The following is a 13,904-nucleotide window of genomic DNA, read 5'->3' as shown; positions in this document are numbered from 1 at the left end:
TACTTTGTGATATTTGTTTCTCTCCATCACTGTATGTCAACTTTAACGTGGAGTAAAATCCTCTTTTTTAAGACTCGTACAAAAGTGGCTTTTGAGCGCTCCCATAAAGTTTGTGGTCACCAAGCAGGAATGTGGCGCTGCTGATGTTCAACAAAGAGTTAAACGGCACATGTAATTCAGAGCAGCACAGACATGTGATGCTAATTCCCCCCTGAAAGGAGAATTATCTGTAGATGCTCGGTGTCACGCTGCACACATCACAAACTCCTCAAACACACCCTCTGGTTTAGAATGTCTTTGTAGCTCTTCCTTTTTGTTCAAATTGATATTTGGACACAACTAATGAAAGAAGCATATTTAGTTTCTAAAACGTTGATCAAATGGATTTTGTGTAAAATTATTAAAGTCAGTGTTCGGCTAATAACAAAAGACAAGGGATGAAGAAAAATGAAGAGGCAGTTGAGGATCTGATGGAGACAAAAAAACAAATTGAGAAATATTTTAACTTACCAAGCTGACTTATTTGCACGTAACATGAAATGACTCGACATTTACAAACATTATTAAAGGTTTATGTCTAATTCTTCTTGTTGGGGACATTCTCAAGGCGGGGTTACAGGGAGGGAGACATCGAAGCCTCCTGCCCCTGTGTGTTGCATACACTGTGTGTGAGTATGCTGTCTGGGTTGGAAGTCTCATGACTTCTGGAGAAGCATTTAAGGCAGTCAGGGAAGGTGTGGCCTGATAGAACTGAGAAAAATCTGCTCAATCTGACGACCCCAATCCTCCTAACGCGCTGTAAGTATACAGTTCAATTGACAATCAATTCAAGTCATTTCAATTTGTTATTAGATAAAATAAATATTATTCTAATTTTTTTTTATAAGTTTGTCATTTTGTGGTAATCGACATCTGTGAGTCTGACTATTAAATTCATTTTGAACAACTATGCAAATAAATTCTGCTCCGCAAGCGCTGAGAAATTCAAGTCTCATATTTTTCAATGTTTAAAATTTTAACAATGAGAAAAATACATATATTGATGCATCCTAATCATTTCCTTCATCTGCAGGAACAATGTCAATCCCTCAAACGTCAGTCGGTGAGTCCAAACCGGAACTGTGAAACATGAGATTAGATCATTTAATTTCTTCAGCTTTGTTTTGTTTCTCTCTACATGTTAGTGGCTGTTAGGCCTTTAGGAGCCAATCCAGTCCAGATAGCTTGTCCAAAGTGCCATCGAACAGTCCTATCCAAGGTGGACCACTCTGCTGGTCTACTCACCTACCTTCTCTGTGGGGGACTCTTCTTTTGCGGGTAAGAGGAGCTTCATTTTCACAGTTGCATACAAATAATTTTGTTTTAGGAAATGATGAGGAAGCCACTGTAAAACTGTTTTATCTTAAATAAACTGGATACCCACAGTGAACAGTGGATCAATTATTTCACAAATTAAAGAGACAAATAATACGACAGGGATCTGAAGAGACTATGATACTGAGCTCCAAGATCAAAGTACTCCAACACCAGATCATGTCAGGAAGTGTGCCAGCCAAATATGGGACTTTAACCCTTGTGCTATGTTAGGCACTTTAACATTGGGAGTTGGGTCATCTAGACCCAAGAGACAGTGCTCTGAACCTTTTTTCTTCAATGATTTGTGAACTTCACAGGTGTCCATGGATTACATGAAATCTTTCCACCTTTATCCACCTTTGTCATGGTAGGGAGAACACGTCAATGTAAGGGTGGGGTCATCTAAGATAGCACAAGGGTTAATGTGATTTATATTTGTTATGATCTTTTGTTGTCTTTGCTGAATGGTTAAGTTGACTGATCTGGACTCTTTGCTGCCCTCTCCAGGTTTGTTTTGGGGTGCTGCCTCATCCCCTTCTGTGTGGACCGTGTGAAAGATGCCAAACACTCCTGCCCCTCCTGCAAAACTATCCTCGGAGTTTATAAACGTTTATAGATTTAGCCATTTAGCAACTAATTAACCATTTATTCATTAGGTGATCTTATTACAAGTTTTCCCTATAATTTGTTTCTGTTCTCCAACAGTTTGCCCATTTTTAAGAGCAATTTTTCTGTTCATGTTTGTTTCATCTACCTTTTATTAAATGTTTTTTAAAGGCCAGTCGGTAACGCTTTATAATAAGAATCCTTAATAAACTATTTACAAGACATTAACAAGCACTAGTAATGGTTTAGTAAGCTGCTTATAAGTACATTAATTAGTATTTGTAAAGGTCTTACAACTGACTTACAAGTTAATAATAATAATAAATTTTATTTAGAATGCGCTTTATATTTTTGGGTAAAATCTCAAAGCGCTGTTTATAAATACATTAAAATATTTCTTAATAAACTACTTATAAGACATTAACAAGCTGCTTATAAAGACTTTTATTAGCATTTGTTAATCCTATTCACAAGCTATTTATAAATTGCTTGTATGGGATTAATAAATATATTTACAGTGTTCTTATTAACAGTTTATTGAGTGTTTTGCAGCCCCCCAATCTAAAGTGTGACCATATATGGGGTGATCTCACACACACCCGCTCCCGTGAACACATCACCCCCGTCCTTCAGAACCTTCACTGGCTCCCCATCGATCAGCGTATCAAATTCAAAGTTCTCCTCATCACTTTCAAAGCCCTTCATAACCTGGCCCCAACATACCTCACCGATCTCCTCCAGCGTCACACCCCTTCCCGCTCTCTGCGCTCGTCCGATGCTAACCTTCTGTCTCTCCCCTGTCTGACCAAGCGTCGAAATTGGGGAGACAGAGCCTTCTCCATTGCTGCTCCAACCCTATGGAACACTCTGCCCCAACATCTCAGAGGCTGCACTGACCTCCCAGTTTCAAAAAAATCACTTAAAACCCATCTTTTTAAAATAGCTTTTAATCTTAAATCTGTCTTCTATGTTTTTATTAGTATTCCTTTTGTATTAGCTCTTGTTCTTATTGACTGTTTCTCACGTGTTGTAAAGCGTCTTTGTGTGCCATTTATAGCGCTATACAAATAAAATTTATTATTATTATCTTTACAAGTCATTTATAAATTGCTAGTGGACAGTTGCTGCCCCTTGGAAAGGGCAGATTCTGAGTGGAAACATTTTGAAGTCTATTAAAATTTGTTTAGTTAGAAATGTTATAGGGCACTAAGGCCCAATCTGTAAAGGACAGTACATGTGTCTCTTCTTTCACATTGTTGTTGTGATGTATTGAAGAGTTGTAATATGTTTGTGGCTTTAGTTAGTGTTATAAAGGTCATTGTTCTTATTCTGTACTTTGTGGCCCACAGTTTAGAAGGCTGCAAAACACTCAAACTGTCAATGAAGGTTCTCGTTCATCCAAGTGGTGTAGTATTGAGGTTCAGTCATATCAGCTGGACTTAAAAAAATGTGAGTCCAGCTGGACATGGGAACTGTTAATGTATTTATTAATCCTATACAAGCAATTTATCTTTTTTTTTTTTAAATAAACTTTATTGCACATTATGCCATTTCACTGGGATTCACTTTCAGGTATGCAATAAGAACATATTGCAATTACGAAATACACATAAGTATAAAAAAACAAGAATAGAAATAGAGGGGTAAAACTCTACGAGAAAATCTTGAATTTTTAACCCTATATTTTTAAGGTTTAACCCTTGTCATATCTTAGATTACCCCACCCTTGCATTGACATGTTCTCCCTGCCATGACAAAGGTGGATAAAGTTGGAAAGATTTCATGGAATCCATGGACAGCAGTGAGGTTCACAAATCATTGAAGAAAAAAGGTTCAGCGCACTGTCTAGTGGGTCTAGATGACCCAACTCCCAATGTTAAAGTGCCTAGGATAGCACAGGGGTTAACTCAGAAAAGAATACAATGAAACAGGGTTTTCAACCAGAGAATTTACATTTATGAAAATGAAATTTTGGCCAAAATGAGCAGGAGATTTAATGGCAAACCAGAGTCCTTTTGTATATTTTTTGATATTAGACATCTTTGATACAAGAAGTAATTTATAAATGGCTTGTAAAGATCACCCCTTATATGGTCACGCTTTAGATTGGGGGTCTGCAAAACACTCAATTAACTGTCAATAAAAACACTGTTAATATATTTATTAATCCCATACAAGCAATTTATAAATATCTTGTGAATAGGATTAACAAATGCTAATAAAAGTCTTAATAAGCAGCTTAATACCACATTACTCATGCTTGTTAATGTCTTATAAGTAGTTTATTAAGGGATATGTTAATGTATTTATAAACAGCTTATATAAACTTTTAAGTCAGTTGTAAGACATTTACAAATGCTAATTAATGTACTTATAAGCAGCTTACTAAAACATTACTAGTGCTTGTTAATGTTTTATGAATAGTTTATTAAGGACTCTTATTATAAAGCGTTACTGGTCAGTCAGCTTTACAAGAATGTAATGAAATGTTTATTCCTTTTTTTAAGAGAAAACAAAAGTTGTCTTTATGAGTCAAAATCAATCAGTTTTGTAGAATTCTTGGTGTGTTGTCAAACAAAACCAAGGAACTTTATTTTTTAGGCATTGACTCGTTTTTAGGATAGAGTAATTGTCCTCCACTCCGCAGTTTTCCATCGCCATGTCTGGTAGGTAGGCCACACCTACCAATTAGTCAACTGCAGACTTAAAAATGCACCGGTCCTTTTTATTTTAATGCTTTTATTTATTAATTTTTTACAGTACACCACATTAATTTTGGTAACAGATAGAAAAAAATAATTTAAATTTTTTTTAAAGAAACTTCCAATAACATGTAGTATAACATGTTTATTGTTAGTTTTACAATAGTAATTTGCAAAGTAAAGTAGAGTAGTAAAGTCATTTGGAGCTAGAATGTGTTATGTCATAAATTCAAAAAGCATGGAACGAAATAAAGAAACAGATTATCTAACATTTAGCCTACAGTAATTCAAGATAATCCTTTAGCTGGTATTATAAACCTGGTATTATTTAGGAGAAATTTTAATCACAAAGAACATCCTTAACGTTATTTTACATCAATTAGTCACCAATAATAACATTTTTCTCTCTTAATGAAAAAAAGATTTTGTAATCCAATGATTCAGAGCATGGTTCAGACAGTGATGAGCTGAGAAGTGAGGAGGATTGCCAGAAAAACAAGGAAGGAGAAGCCGATGTCTGCTTGGATTCGTACTCCGCTACCTGAAACACAAAGACTTGCTTTTAGGAACCAACATTCATCCATTCATTCATTCATCTTCTGCCGTTTTATCCCTTTCGGGGTCACGGGGCTGCCGGTGCCTATCCCGACCACTTCTGGGCGAAGGCAGGGGACAACCTGGACAGGTCGCTAGTCTGTTGCAGGGCCAAAATCACACACCCATTCACACTTACACCTATGGACAATTTAAATTGACCAAATTAACCTCTGAAGCATGTTTTGGGATGGTGGGAGGAAGCTGGAGACCCTGGAGAAAACCCATGCATGTACAGGCATGTACAGGGAGAACATGCAAACTCCACACAGAAAGGTCCCCCATTGATGTTCTGTTTCAGGTCCCCCACCTGGACTTGCTGTGAGGCAAGAGCGCTACACTGCGCCACCAACAACATATTTGAAATACTCTCTTTTAAATGTTTTAGCTGAGGCTTTACGGTGGCACAGTGGTTAGCGCTCTTGCCTCACAGGAAGAAGGCCCCAGCACAAGTCCTGGCTGGGGGACCCAAAACAGAGTACCCAATGGGGGACATTTCTGTGTGGAGTTTACATGTTCTCCCTGTGCATGTGTGGGTTTTCTCCAGGACTTCGGCTTCTTCCCATCGTCCAAAAAAACCCAAAAACATGCATCATAGGTTAATTGGTTACTCTCAATTGTCCCTTGTTGTGACTGAGAGTGTATGTGGGTGTGTGATTGTGGCCCTGCATCAGACTGGCAACTTGTCCAGGGTGTACCCTGCCTTTGCCCAGGAGTGACCGTCCCTTTTATGTATTACCCCGAAAGGGAAATAAATGGGTTTAGAGGATAAAAAAAAGATGTTTGAGCTATTTTATTGTACAGCTATCAAAGAATCATTATCCAGGTCTTTCAACGGCATTAACAGCTTCATGAAGCTAGCTCCACCTTGTGCTATACTTGAGCTTTCCTGCTCTCACCCTCAAGTCAGGCCAACCTGGGGGAATTCTTAAGCTGGGTCCACACAGAACGCGATTCACGCTGCAAATTCTTTGCTCGCCGCCGTCCAAAAATGTGTTCCTGAGCTTGACGCACTAGCTGCATTTGGAAGAAAATTCCAGATAATGTTATAGTCTGATTGCTACAGTGGTGCCTGTGTCTATGCCATCTACAATGCATGGAAGAAGCGGATGATGCTGAGAGATCAGGACTATTTTTTATGAAAACACTTGCCTTGGATTTGTATTCTACCCACTAAAAGTGTCACGTGACTGATTGGTAGATGTGCCGCGGTGATCTAGCAAAATTCAGATGTTTAAACTCCTTCCATGCTACCTAAATTGCGCCGCTCAAATCGCGCTGCTGCCAGACTGGTGCCACACCAGCGGTTTCATGAAAGTGCATTTAGCCGGTGGTGTACACATCAGACCAGGGCCTGAAAGGCAGGGAGGGGGATTCTTCTTTTGTGTTTTTACCGTTTACTAGCGCTTGTCCGCCATCTAAAATAGAGGAAAATATTAAGCAATGCAAATCCTGCTAATTTTGCTCCAGGCTTTTTGCTTTCACAGCTCTGTTCCTCATCATGTTTACGATTGACATTACAAAGGACGCTAATTACACGTCACTAACAAATCAGAGTCTCCGATTTGTCACAGTGCTGCAATTCAGCCTGAAAATGTTCAACCGGTTGAACTTTCAGCGCACGATAAATAAACACCCGATTTGTACGTATGCGACTGGACTTAAAATCTTGCGTTGCAAAGCAAAATCACATGCGTTCCAAATCTGGAAGCCAGATATTCTGCGTGCGTTTGCATAGACTTTTCATTGGAAGTTGTCGCTTAAACGCGAGTCAACGGTGTGTATGCGACTTTGTAGCTCTTTACAGAACTAACCCAAAACAAAAACAGTATTATTTATTATGTAAGGTATAAAGCCCAACAAGGTGCTCATTTTCATAAATTAATGGGGCATGTGGAGGGTGGATTGCATGGGACAGTAAACTATGGAATAAGATTTGTCAAAATGTATGTTATGGTATTAAACATATTTTATGGTATTAAGAGGTTTATGGTCAATATTTCATGGATTACTGATAAAAGAGTTTCTACTATTTCACGAGTTGAGTTATGGCACTCTGGAGCTGATGTTTTGTTTGGTTTTTGTTCTTAATTGTTCAAGATTGAAAAAATAAACCCTTGTTGGTGTAAAAGTAAAGGTTGCAAGTCTGTTATTTAAGGAAAACTTCATAAAGCCCCTTTTTTAGATGTGAATTTTTTTACAGTGCCACATTGTCACTAATTTAAATGAAAATATCTCAAAATGAAACTTTTTACAACAATTATGACAAGTTTAGATTAAAAATAGATTTTTAATTACAGGTCGTGATTAATTTATCTCACAAAAAATTAATCGCATGACAGCACTAATCTTAGCACACTAAATGTGCTAATTTGGGAAAACTAGCACTAAAAAAATTGTCATTGTTAAATTTCTTTTTAACATTTTGATTTATTCTCACTTTCTTGACTAAATTTACCAAAATATTATCCTTTAGTTCCCACTGTCTTCAGGACTCACCTGTAGTTGTAGAACCCCCTGATCCAGCTGTTGCAGTTCCTGAACTGGTTGGGGTTGTGGGGGTGGTTACCGGGTCAGCTCTGCCTCCAGACAGATTCAGACCCAGAGTGTCTAGCTCTGACTGTAACTGACTTCTGATCCAGGCCTGTACCAGTGGTTGGTTTTCATAAGACTTCACATCTGGCAGGTTGGTGCCAAGTAGACCTTTTACTTCATTGACAGTTAAACTCTGTGAAGAGCGGGGGAAAATACACTTATACTTTTAAGATAGCATGACAGCTACAAAAAAATCATGTAAAATCTTCATAAAAATTAATGTAATGACTTTTGGTTAACACATAAACACAGAACTGACCAGCGCAACGTTTGGATCCAAATTACTGAAGGTTTCCAGGTCCATGCTAATGTTGGAAGACGCCAAACCTCGGATGTAGTCAAGAGGTGCACCTCCTGGAAAGAAAAAAAAATACTGTCAAACAGTCTTAACATTCTTTAGAGCTTTTTTCCACCTGTTGTTAAAAAAAAAAGTGTATTGTAACAACACAAACATGCATGGATGTGTGAGTGGTTGGATTCACTCACCAAGGAATTGTTTCATGAGCAGGTAAGAGGGAGATTTCCGTGTGATGGCTCTAGATGATTGACTAGAAATGTTGAAAAGTTCTTTCTTTGCCTCTAGGGTGCAGCTGTTAACATTAAGCGCTTCAGCTTCTCTGCAAAAGACAAAAATTAAGAAACACATGAGAAAATAACCAGTGGAGCTGTAGCCCTCCATTTATTCAACTCCTGTTTTACTCTTTGCTCTGAACAGGGTTAGGTGGTGTCCTGATCCTGTTCTAACTTACATGGACAAACAGGCAGGATATAGTCTGGATAAGTGACCAGTCCATATCAGTGTTACAGGTTACAGAGGAAACATTCAAGTAAGATAATAGTTACGTGTGGCGGGCTTAGGAAGTAATATTTTACGTAAAATGAATGTAAAAGGGACTCAGAAAGCTCAGCTTGAACACAAACTACAGACAGAAGGGCTGTGCTCGGGTTTAATCCATTTCCTTATGTGAACTACAATAATTACGTACTTGAGGTTTTGAGAAGAAATTGACTGGATGACGCTCAGATCAAGAGAGCAGAGGTTAGGTCCTTTGATTGCATTCAGTTCTGCTCTACCAAGTGAGTTTCTTGCCACAGCCAGATATTTGGAGATGATTACTTTTGCCTGGAAGATAAAAACATGCACCGATTGGAGCAGAAAGTGTAAAGATTTGCACACAAAAAACAACACATGCTACTGGGTTTGCTTACCAAACTTGGATCCCAGTCCCCGTTTGATGAGTCCATCAAAGCAGAAAGTGTGTCCACTTGAGTGATGGTCCATGAGCGGATGTCATCAATGGTAGCAACACGGGATGCTGGACCTAAAACTTGAACCTGATCTTCTGGGATGCTGAAGTTGTAAGCCTACAATAATATACATTTTTGTTATTATAATCGCGATAACTTAACACTAAAACTGTTTTCATCATGTCTTAACATAAAGAACAAAAAAATACGGAAAACAAAAAACCTTCAGATCATTTTGCTTTGGAGGTTTAATGACAAACAGAAAAGGTTAACAGATTTCAAACTAAAATAAATCCAAGTAGAAGATAGACATTTAGTGGTTAACATTTATGAATATAAATTTGAATTGTGTGGGGGTGCAATTGACTGTGTTGGGGAATAAAATTTAAATGAAGTGTTAAATGAGTGTTATACATGACAAATGTGTGTCGTTTGTTTCTATTGGTGTTTCTATATGTACATGTATCTATACGTGTTAAATGTGTGTATATGAAACTGAAAGTGTACTTATTAGAGAGGGAACAGGGCAATAGGTGCATTGGGTGTGGTAATAGCATATTGCCATTTATTACCATAGTCGTTTCACATAATTTGATCCTTTGATGTTTTAAAAACATTTCTTCATATCCATCTCAAAAGAGTTACATACCTCTCCGAGTTTTTGGAGAACGATTTTAAGGTATTCCACTTCATCAACTTTTTCTGTGATGGCATCAAAATTGTCTTTAACAACTGTATTTGATAGACAGTTATTAAACTGGGTAACATCATAGTCCAGGGGGAAGGTGCTGTCACTGATGGTGACCTGGGTGATATTCCCCACTGTACAGTCTGTGAACAAAATGAGACACATGATTAAGTAAAACATCAGATTGATGCGAAAAGCAAATAAATGACAGGGTTTCTGACCTGTAGATCTCTTTGACCTATTTTTGATGGACTGTCTTATTACTTCCTTCAGCTGCCTTCTCTTAAATCTGCTCACTTTGTTGTCCTTGATAACTTTTAAGAAGGATTTCAAAAAAGTGACCTTGGTGCTCTGCATAGAAAAGTACAAGTCATGAGATAAAAATCCCAGTGTGATGTCCTGTATATGTTAGCTTCTGTGCTGAACAGTAAAATGCATGTGTTTACTCACTTTATCAAAATTATCATAGAAAGATGTAGGCAAATACAAAGGGAACATCCCCAGGTTTGTCAGAGTTGTCTGATTCCACTTTGAAGGAGTTCTGAATTTAGAAAAAAAAACAAGGTTTAAGGAGATTATTACATTAAAATGTTTGTGAGACATCAAGTTTCAAATTTTTAAGTTTGAAATTTTTGAGTTTGAAATTGCTGACATACCCGTATTGTGTATTTCCATTGGTCAGAAGGGTTACAACTGCAGCTGCCTGAGCAGCAGTGAGATCTGGACAGTTTTTGAGTTTTTCCAGGATGGATGGGTCAGAGCTTTTAATGTAGGAACCATCGAGCATGCAGCACATGTTTCCCAAAACTGATACTTGATCTGCCGTCAAACCTGTTGTGTTTGGTATTCCCTTAAGGATGAAAGAAGAGAAAACTTGTTTTTTTGTTTCGCTGGTTAGCCTTCTTTTGTGACAATTCAGCCGATTCAGTGTTATTCAAAATATGGTTATCTTGAGCCTCACCTATTGAACTACAACAAAATATTTTTTGATCACTTCTTGAAAAAGTGTCAATATGAGAAACAGTTTTTTTTAGTGTAGACTCACCAGGCAGCTCCTTGCATTGTCAAACAGAGCAGTCAGTTTGTAGCTGAGGACTGAAGAGAAAACAGAGAAGTCTGCATCTGCCAGCTCTTGAAAATATGACCTGCAGCTGCTCTGTGTCACCAGAGAGTAACTGGAGGCAAAAAAGAAAAATACCAGTTATATATCTGAAATGAAGTCAATTTTTGCTTTTACAACATTTCAAGAAATGACTGTGAATTAATTTTTCTTACTCATAGTACAGCAGCACATCTGGAGGGTAAAGGTCAAACCTGGTGACATCTGGCTCTGTTCTAATGTAGTTGTACATGCAGGTCAGCTGTTGGTCACAAAAGACAAAGTACACATTTAACCAAAGAAGACACTATTTTTAGTCTATTGGTTCAGGTGAATTTAGATTATCCATTTATTTTTTCTTACCAAATTATAGCTAGGTCAGTTGTGGGAAAGTTAGCGACTAATTTCACTACTGCAGTTGAGGTATGTTTATGCATCAGGAGACAAGTTCATCAAGATAAATTCATCTAAGCAACACTAGAAAGCTTGTGTAATGGCCCTAGACATGTTTGTGTGAACAGTTTAATCTCCTGCTAACTTCACTGATGACAAATGGTCACGATAGCAAATGAACATCTTTCTGTTGTACTTGTCAATGCTGATTCACTATAAGACATTAGTATTAGGGGTGGGCGTATCGATACTATCAGTACCAAAAAAAGGTATTGATACTAGTGTGCTGAGTTTGACATTTTCATCAACGTTTTCCTTTCCAGTTTTTTTCTATCACTTTGGCTAGTTTCTTATTATTAAATTACATCCTCAAAACCACCTGGACATTTCCACAAACCTTTTGGCATTCATTCACAACAGATTCAACATTGTTCCTGACAATTTCTCATTGTGTTGGTTACTTTGAACTTCCACCGTGGCCCGCGTATCAGGTACAGGTTCCTCAAACATCTTAAAATGCTGAATGTGTTTCTGCCACCCCGTTCCTCAACTCTATAGAAATGTTTTTCCAGCTTAAAGGTTAAAGGTCTATGAGTTTCAGGCTCAGATTCAAAGAACCCTCCTTCAAACAGTGGATGCTGCTTGTGAAGAGATCATAGCCGAACAGTGCTGTGATTGGTTGCTGCATGCATGTTGCTTCCTCCCCGTTGCATTGCATGTGTGGATGTGTGTGATGTCGATGAGAATCTTTGGCTAGACAAACGGCAGCGGGAAGAGGCAAAAGAAAATGGAGGGATACTCCCAGAGTAACTTTCATTTACCCAAACATTTTCTGTGCTTTTGAGTTGTATACACAGTATCTGTCACTAGTAAAGTTATTGTCAATTCTTTATACAGAAATCTTGGTACTTGAGACACAATGACCACAGCATGTAACTCATTTACCAATCCCCTGAACCAATTCTGCTCAACTACAAGCACGGTTCCTGCTTTAATTTACACCCAAATTAAAGTTCTTCAACACACTTTTTCAAAACAATACAAACAATTCTCTGCTTTTGGCACAATTTCATGCAGAAAATATCTTGTTTTCACAAGGAACACACTGCCATTCAAATATGCACACTGACTCATCACAAGGGCAAACACTGTCACACAGTTTTGCAAGTAGCAATCATAGCATTAGCATGAAAGGGCAACAGGTGTGCTCTTCTGTTTTGGAGCAATGGATGCTAACATTGGGAATAGAGGCAGAGCCAGAGGAGCAAGAGTAAGAGGAGGAAGAGGAGGAAGGCAAAGGAGCGTAATCTCTGCTGAGATCCTAGCCACTTTGGTTGATAATGTGGTCAACCATGGGCTAACAATGAGGGAGGCTGGGCAAAGAATACAGCCAAACTTGAGCAGGTACACTGTAGCGACTACCCAGAATGCATCACATCCACTACTTTCTGAGGTTGAAACCAATAAGTTATACAGGCTAAAGACGCTACGCTAGCCTGTTACCATTGTCTAATGTACACAAAGAGCGTTATTGAGATCTCTCAGTGGCCACTGCCATGAAATGCTCCAGTCCCCGAAATTGTACTTAGTTGTAATTTATCCAATAATGACACATTAGTACCCTTTAAGGCAGGGGTGTCAAACTCATTTTGGTTCGGGGGCCACATTCAGCCCGTCTGATCTCTAGTGGGCCGGACCAGTAATGTAAAAGCAAAATAAAAGCTCTGTTTAAGTTTTTTACTCAGCTGGAAAAAATGCCTCAGCCAACATGGTAGCCTAATCACTTAGGGCCAACAGATCTCAAATAAAATTAATTTCCTTCAAAAAAAGTTGGTCTATTTATTTTAATAAAATAAATAAATAAATTTATAGAGACTGAATATTTGACATCTGACACAGAAGCTATCCCGATAATAAACTCAAAAGGGGCTACAGAAAAAAACGAAACACAGTGCCTAAAATGTAAATGTAAATAGGATCGAATCAGATTAATCTGTCTGAGGCAGAATCTAATCGAGCAATATCATTAAAAAATTGTTTCAAATTGAGACAAATCAATAATCCAAACAAAGTTGGAAAATACCAAATGAATTGAAACATAGGGGCATCATTTTACTATAATGTAAAAACAACCCAGCGCCATCACAGCACAAACCGCAGTCACAAGGTTTTCTTACTATTTTTCTCAAAGTCATTAATTGACCAGAATAGGCCTTACAAAAAGACTTATGTGAGGAGCCTACTAAATTGTGGTGCAAATTACAACAACAAAACTAACACAGCAACTCCAAAAAACAGTAACAACCTACACCAATGCAACGCTCAACTACCAGAACACAAAGAACACCCCAAACAAAAGAAAATGATAAAATATTACTACCCACAACGCATCAAGCTCACAAGTTATTGCAGTATTATTCACATTTGTATTATATTGCTGTTATTTTTTTGCTTTGAGTTTAAAGGTCCCATATCATGCAAAATCACCTTTTTTGATTTTTTTAAGTGTATAATAATGTTCATTCCTCACTAAAAAACAACCTCAAAGTGGTATTTGGATCTATTCACGCATTTCTGAGTATTTCTCTAAAAATCTGCACTCTCAGCACCGGCCCCTCCCATG

The 13,904-nt window shown here is 37.9% G+C and overlaps 2 protein-coding genes across 2 annotated transcripts in view; one reads left to right on the top strand and one right to left on the bottom strand.

The window, feature by feature from the left end:
• Positions 1 to 39: 39 nt before the first annotated feature.
• Positions 40 to 3,458, top strand: LOC105354535 (lipopolysaccharide-induced tumor necrosis factor-alpha factor homolog). Its single transcript, XM_011478018.3, has 4 exons — positions 40 to 798; positions 1,073 to 1,102; positions 1,185 to 1,317; positions 1,864 to 3,458. Exons 2-4 carry the CDS (start codon positions 1,078 to 1,080, stop codon positions 1,970 to 1,972), a joined length of 267 nt encoding a protein of 88 aa, XP_011476320.1. The 5' UTR covers positions 40 to 798; positions 1,073 to 1,077; the 3' UTR covers positions 1,973 to 3,458.
• A 941-nt stretch (positions 3,459 to 4,399) lies between these two features.
• The window catches only part of LOC105357440, a 40,257-nt gene continuing 30,752 nt past the window's right edge, over positions 4,400 to 13,904 (bottom strand). The window contains exons 32-43 of the mRNA XM_023958710.1: positions 11,065 to 11,150; positions 10,835 to 10,964; positions 10,446 to 10,639; positions 10,240 to 10,330; positions 10,011 to 10,140; positions 9,751 to 9,932; positions 9,063 to 9,218; positions 8,840 to 8,976; positions 8,340 to 8,470; positions 8,113 to 8,207; positions 7,758 to 7,986; positions 4,400 to 5,205 (exon numbers count right to left, since the gene is read on the bottom strand). Of these exons, the coding sequence (XP_023814478.1) occupies positions 5,117 to 5,205; positions 7,758 to 7,986; positions 8,113 to 8,207; positions 8,340 to 8,470; positions 8,840 to 8,976; positions 9,063 to 9,218; positions 9,751 to 9,932; positions 10,011 to 10,140; positions 10,240 to 10,330; positions 10,446 to 10,639; positions 10,835 to 10,964; positions 11,065 to 11,150 (1,650 nt within the window). The 3' untranslated portion in view covers positions 4,400 to 5,116. The remainder of the gene's footprint in view (positions 5,206 to 7,757; positions 7,987 to 8,112; positions 8,208 to 8,339; positions 8,471 to 8,839; positions 8,977 to 9,062; positions 9,219 to 9,750; positions 9,933 to 10,010; positions 10,141 to 10,239; positions 10,331 to 10,445; positions 10,640 to 10,834; positions 10,965 to 11,064; positions 11,151 to 13,904) is intronic.

This window comes from Oryzias latipes, chromosome 1, assembly GCF_002234675.1.
Source record: "Oryzias latipes chromosome 1, ASM223467v1".
Classification (NCBI taxonomy): Eukaryota; Metazoa; Chordata; class Actinopteri; order Beloniformes; family Adrianichthyidae; genus Oryzias; species Oryzias latipes.
This window is presented reverse-complemented; position numbering and strand designations above follow the sequence as displayed.

Excerpts from the sequence above, each read along its gene's own strand:
- LOC105354535 (XM_011478018.3), top strand. The coding sequence starts at position 1,078 with ATGTCAATCCCTCAAACGTCAGTCG. Across the intron at positions 1,103-1,184 it reads AATCCCTCAAACGTCAGTCG|TGGCTGTTAGGCCTTTAGGA; the intron begins GTGAGTCCAAAC and ends TCTACATGTTAG. Across the intron at positions 1,318-1,863 it reads GGGGGACTCTTCTTTTGCGG|GTTTGTTTTGGGGTGCTGCC; the intron begins GTAAGAGGAGCT and ends TGCCCTCTCCAG.